This window comes from Triticum dicoccoides, chromosome 2A (genome assembly GCF_002162155.2).
Source record: "Triticum dicoccoides isolate Atlit2015 ecotype Zavitan chromosome 2A, WEW_v2.0, whole genome shotgun sequence".
Taxonomy (NCBI): domain Eukaryota; kingdom Viridiplantae; phylum Streptophyta; class Magnoliopsida; order Poales; family Poaceae; genus Triticum; species Triticum dicoccoides.
Genome location: NC_041382.1, coordinates 769540606 through 769546049, shown reverse-complemented (window position 1 = coordinate 769546049; position 5444 = coordinate 769540606). Strand labels below are relative to the sequence as shown.

Here is a 5444-nt window from a genome sequence, read left to right as displayed (position 1 = left end):
GGGTGAAGAACATATGGTGCCATGGAGAAGGTGAGGTGGGCGTCATCTGGTTTTATAAAACGGGGCTCCACCTAGAAATGTTCGGCTATGACAAAAATCAGGTGGGAAGGGGAGGTTGTGGCAGGAAAAGGGAAGGGTGTGTCATCGGGTGGGGTTTTGTGTTAGGCCCACATGTTTGAGATAACATGGTGAATAGTCTGGACAACAACATTTCTCCTCCACATATGGGCTGGATTTAGGGAGATTGAACCGTTAGATGGTTGAATTTTGGGTAGCCTGTTAAGCGCCCGTTTGATGCCCGAAAACACGCCCAGACGTATAGACGTAGAAATGAGCTTCGACCTTGGGGACAACTCTAATCATTTGTTTGATTCAGTTATATGTATCGTAGTCCGTAGCAACGCACGGGCGTTCTACTAGCAGAGATTGTTTCTCGTTACATATGTGGTAAGCAATTCAAACAAATCCAAAAGAGATTGTTTCTCGTTTTAATCCGAAGAGATCTAACGGTGCATGTACGAGGAATTGTGGGGCAGGCAACACGACCGATCGGGAGCTGCAATCGATCGACCGAGGCCTTTTATTTCTTCCGTCCCTTGCCTCATTTTTCTCTCCCCCCTTCCTCTTCCCCTGCTCTGGCTCTGGTATCCCCCCCGACGCGACGCCGCGGATCTAATTACAGCCGCCGCCGTGGCCGTGCCATACCTTAGCCTCAATCCGACCTCTCGGGGGCGTGGGCCGCCGCCGACGCCCCAGTCCGGCCTCCATCATCACTGCCGCCATCGCCGTTCCCCTTTTTCCTCAGCCGCCGGGACATCCAGCTGCCCCGTCCAGTGTTTGGCCGTTGGGTCTCCTTCCATACTTCCGTCCTCTGAGGTACGAGCACCTAGATTGTTTCTTCTCATGCACAGCTGCTTCAATAATCTTTGTTGTTGGACTTAAATCAATCAATCCCACTAGGTCGGACATACATCTAGATCTGCCGCCCCTGTATTACCATGGAGACTGTACATAGTACATGAATCAAGGCGGTGGCACGACGGCTACTGCTTGCCCGGTTCCATCTCGGAGTAACCAGACCCCCTCCGGATTCCTCTTCGTGTTCTATTCGGACCTCCCCTGCCCTTCCTTTTTTCAATAAAGACGACAGCTTTGCCTCATGGCGTACTCTGTTCCGACCTTATTATTATCGTCCATGGAGCAGAATAATGTGCGCCACCGCTGCGTAAGCTCTTTCTAGCTTCTCTTCTTTTTGGGGTTCAATTCAAATTAACTAATCATGGATTATCTCGTGTCGCAGAAGCCACAAGAGGAAGATAGGCTGGGCGCCCTGACTGACGACATCCTGCTCCATCTTGGGGAGTGTGGACCTTGCGACGGCCGCAAGGACCAGCGCCCTGTCGACGCGCTGGAGGAGCCTGCCATGGCTGCTCCCCGAGCTTAACCTCCATGTCAGGGATTTCCTGCCCGTGCCATGCCCAGATTACCCTGTTGCTGCTGCTCTACGGATTTTTTTTATTCTAAAATACCAGCGCAACACATAAATCAAGCAATGGCGTCCCTGACCAGAGCTGCTAGGAGTTTCTTGCGCACCAAACACAGCGGAACCGTCACAAAAATGTCCCTTGAGATCTACCTCGTTGGCAACTACTCGCATGATATTGGCCCGCTGGTCCGTGACGCCATCGACAACGGCACGGTAAGAGAGCTGGACCTCACCATTGCCGACGACAAGGATTTCAGGTGCAAACATGCAGATATGCTGCAGAAAGCACGGGTCGTGGACGGGTTCTTCAGCACGTATCCTAATGTGCTCCCTTGCCTCACGAGGCTCCACCTCTACAACCTGCGCTTCGCCGAGGGGGACATGCTGCACCGCACGCTGTTCGACTGCTGCAAGCAGCTGCAGCACCTCAGCCTGGACCACTGCGACGCCGGCGACGGCTCGGTGTGGCAGATAGACGCACCGAGTTCGGGGCTCAGGGTTCTTGAGCTCCGCTATTCCTACTTGAAGAGGCTCGAGGTGCGCTGCCTTCCCAAACTAGAGCTGCTCCGTTGGGAGGTCTGGCTGCACAATGAGACCCCCTTGCATTTTGGTTCTGTGCCGTGTCTCAAGGAGTTATTCCTCCTATGTGGTGCAGACATTGACCACCCGGGGTTTAGTTTAAGCCAGCTTCTAGATGGTGCCACAGACATCCATACCCTGACCTTAAACTTCCAAGGAGAAAAGGTAATTTCATACTATTTCAGTATATATTGTCTGATGTGCTTCTAATTTCATCAGTACGAATTGTAAAGTTACCACAGATGGATTGTGGTTAATTAGGACCGTAAGTTTGCGCTGTTTTTTTTGCTGTTTCATGTTTTGATCAAGATATTTGCTTTTTTATTTATCATTGCTAGGAAACATTTCGTTGATTAGCAAATGAAGAACCTGGTGCGAATGTCATTTTTTTTTCTTACGTGCACAATGTCGATCGTTACATTTTCTTCTTCTTTATTTGTCTGTTCACCAGCTTTGGATCCAGCCTGAAAGCAGGCAACTCCGTGCTGCATTCAGCAAGCTAAGGAAGCTGTCTATTTATGGCATATATGTTGAGTTTGACCTGTTATGGACAATAAATCTCCTTGAAGCTGCTCCAACCGTGGAGGTATTTGAGGTTGAGGTACTAATTTTACTCATTCCTTGCTCGATTGTTAGTTGAACAGATATAAGCATTTCCTTCCTGTCTGATGATACTAGTGCCAAATGCCTGCCTTGGTGTGCCCCATCAAGCAAACGCAAAGTAAGGTCACTTATATTCGTAGATACGTTGACTTAACACACAGGAAATAGGAGGCCTGTGAATACTATATACACAGTAAGTAATAACGTTGTTAACTGTACAAGGAACTCATGGTAGAACTCACCCTGGCATAAACTTAAGATTTCGCGCATGAGCCATCTCACAAGAACTGTGAGGATGTTGAACCATTATGAATTGAAAAAAAAGGGCGTTTTGACCTTTCTTTTAACATCTTAGTATGGGAGATTATATAAGCATGAAAAATTGTCTCACATGGGTGCTTTAAAATTGAGACACCCATTACAATAGTATATTTCCATCTCGTTCAAATATAGTACCAACCCATACAATCAATAGAGCTACCCTTGAAGCTCACATATATGTGGCAGAAGGAGTTAAATTTGATTTAACAGCCATACTGCAATGAGAATATATTGTAAAAAAGAACCCTCAACGGACCAATGAGGTAGGCATGGCACTTGATAACTCCATCAACCTGGGAATGAATCACCTGACCTACAACTAGGCAATGATTCATCTTAGCTGAAACTTCTGTGGCCTAAACTATTACTTGATCCAGGCAAGGGAAACCACCAGCATGCGATATGATAGCATCCGCAGATCGATCTAAGCAAAGATATATGAGTCAGCCAAGTTGTCCACACTCTGGTTTGTTAAGATATTCCTAGAACCTATTAAAATGGGCATGGTCTTTTTGCAAGATAATTTTGCAGGGAAGGCATGAGCAATTTTTAGCATAAATGATGAGAAGCGTGCGACATTGCCTTATTTTTTACTAAAATACCCATAGAAATAATATCGGCCAAATTTGCATCCCAAAGATGGTGTCCATAGCTAAAACATGTGGTACGTTGGAACGGATGTAGTAAGTACAACTACAACTAAGACGAAATTTGCACACACCTGTGTGTGTATGCACGGTAACATTCATAACTTATTTGCAAACCTAAAAATGGTAAATCGCTAGCAAAAAGCACTATCTGAAACTCTTACATCAATATACTACAGGATGTACCATACACTCATAAGTTGCATTAAACAGGGACTGAAGAAAATTTTGTAGTGGAAGTGGCACATTGTTCAGTTAACTCAAAAGAAAATCACAATGAGAATGTGTGTGCCCATAACTTTGCTCATCAACCAATGGTGCAGACTCCCTACGGCTTTTTAATGGAAATCCCACATTTTTTCTTCAGAAAATACATACCCAAAGAAGAGAAGAATTTAACAGTTGCGCCATATGAAAGTAATGATCATTCACAGATGTTTTTTTTTTGGGAACGGCCCACAATCACAGCTCCATTTGCCAATACATGTCAGAGGTGCATACTAATTGATAGTCGGTCAAAGCAATTCAAGAGTAGAGCTGAAGCATACTAATTTTTAGTGCATGCTTGGATTGGTCACAGGGAGGCGACGTGGTGCCTAGGCTAGGGTTTGCACTTGTCATGGAATGGCAGCGCACCGGGAGAGGATGCGAAGGTGTTAGGGTTGGGGGAATCGGAGCGAGAGGAGACAATGTGGAGGGGGAGTGAGAGAGAACGGGCTTAGTTGGCCCCGTAAAAACGAGTTTTCAGGGTTTGCACGAGTCTTTCTAGGGCCGGTGCGGGAGGCATCATCTGACGTTCATCCGTGATAAAAGTCAAGGAATTGTGCGGTTAAAAAGAATTATGGATAGGCTGGCTACGCGGTAGAATTTAGAAATAGGATCTCCTACTCTGCTTGATGCTGAGAAAAGACGGCTCATTCCTTTCTTGATTGTTAGTTGAACAGATATAAGCATTTCCTTCCTGGTTGTCGATATCATTTCGTGATAGAAGTTGGATATAAGCATATCTCCGACTATACTTTTATGTAATACTAATAATTAGGCCTTGGTTATTGGATACAGGCGTTTGAACATCCATGTTCCGTACCATTTTGGGCACGTGTTGGCCTTCAAAGCTCCAAAGCAGCTTATGATGGGTCGTGCTCCAAAGCTGGAGACTGTTCTTTTGATGGAAAATGAAGAGCCATGCAAGAAGTGTAAGGCAATGGGTGCACTACCTACTCCTGTAGGAGGTTTGTTTCCAAGGAGCAAAGATGAGCAAGAGGCCATAGCCAAGCAGCTTAGGGACAAGAGGATCGTCTCCTCGTCCTCGGCGGCGAAGATAGTTTTCAAAAGTATTGCTTCAACAGTGGTATTCTGAATACAAGAACCCGAATGCAGGTGCAAGTAGTAAAACGAAAATGTAATAGACGCCAAGGCAAGGCTTTTTAGTTGTTTGCTTAAAGGAGGAGAACTGGTATGTAATTTTTTGCTGTTGTGGCAGCGTGTGGGGCGGTCATGACCATCCTATCTTGTATCCTTGATTCTCTATTTTGGATTTTTTGGTGTCAAATGACCTAATCTATGCTGCCACGTGCTGTTTGTGGGGGATTTGTCTGGGTACATTCCTCGGGTGTGTGTAGCTATTGTTCATGGGGTTGTTCTATGCCGGTTGGTCGTTCCTTTCTTTCATCCTAGATATTTTGATTGATCACCCTCTCTTTCTTTCTCCCTCTTCCTGGAAAACTAAACTCCTGTCAACTAGTGTGCACGACTTGCCCAACGTAATGGCCGTATCACTACTGTTAAAGGGGAGTCTGTCTTCGTCA

General features: G+C 46.0%; 1 protein-coding gene across 2 annotated transcripts; it reads left to right on the top strand.

Moving 5' to 3' along the window:
* Window positions 1-616: 616 nt before the first annotated feature.
* On the top strand, window positions 617-5228 carry LOC119357159. 2 transcript variants are annotated; one of them, XM_037624147.1, is made up of 5 exons: window positions 617-876; window positions 961-1210; window positions 1301-2230; window positions 2517-2666; window positions 4699-5228. In XM_037624147.1, exons 3-5 carry the CDS (start codon window positions 1475-1477, stop codon window positions 4813-4815), a joined length of 1023 nt encoding a protein of 340 aa, XP_037480044.1. In that variant the 5' UTR covers window positions 617-876; window positions 961-1210; window positions 1301-1474; the 3' UTR covers window positions 4816-5228. The 2 variants fall into 2 exon arrangements, with proteins under 2 accessions (XP_037480044.1, XP_037480043.1); XM_037624146.1 differs by having other exon boundaries at window positions 961-1225.
* Window positions 5229-5444: the final 216 nt, after the last annotated feature.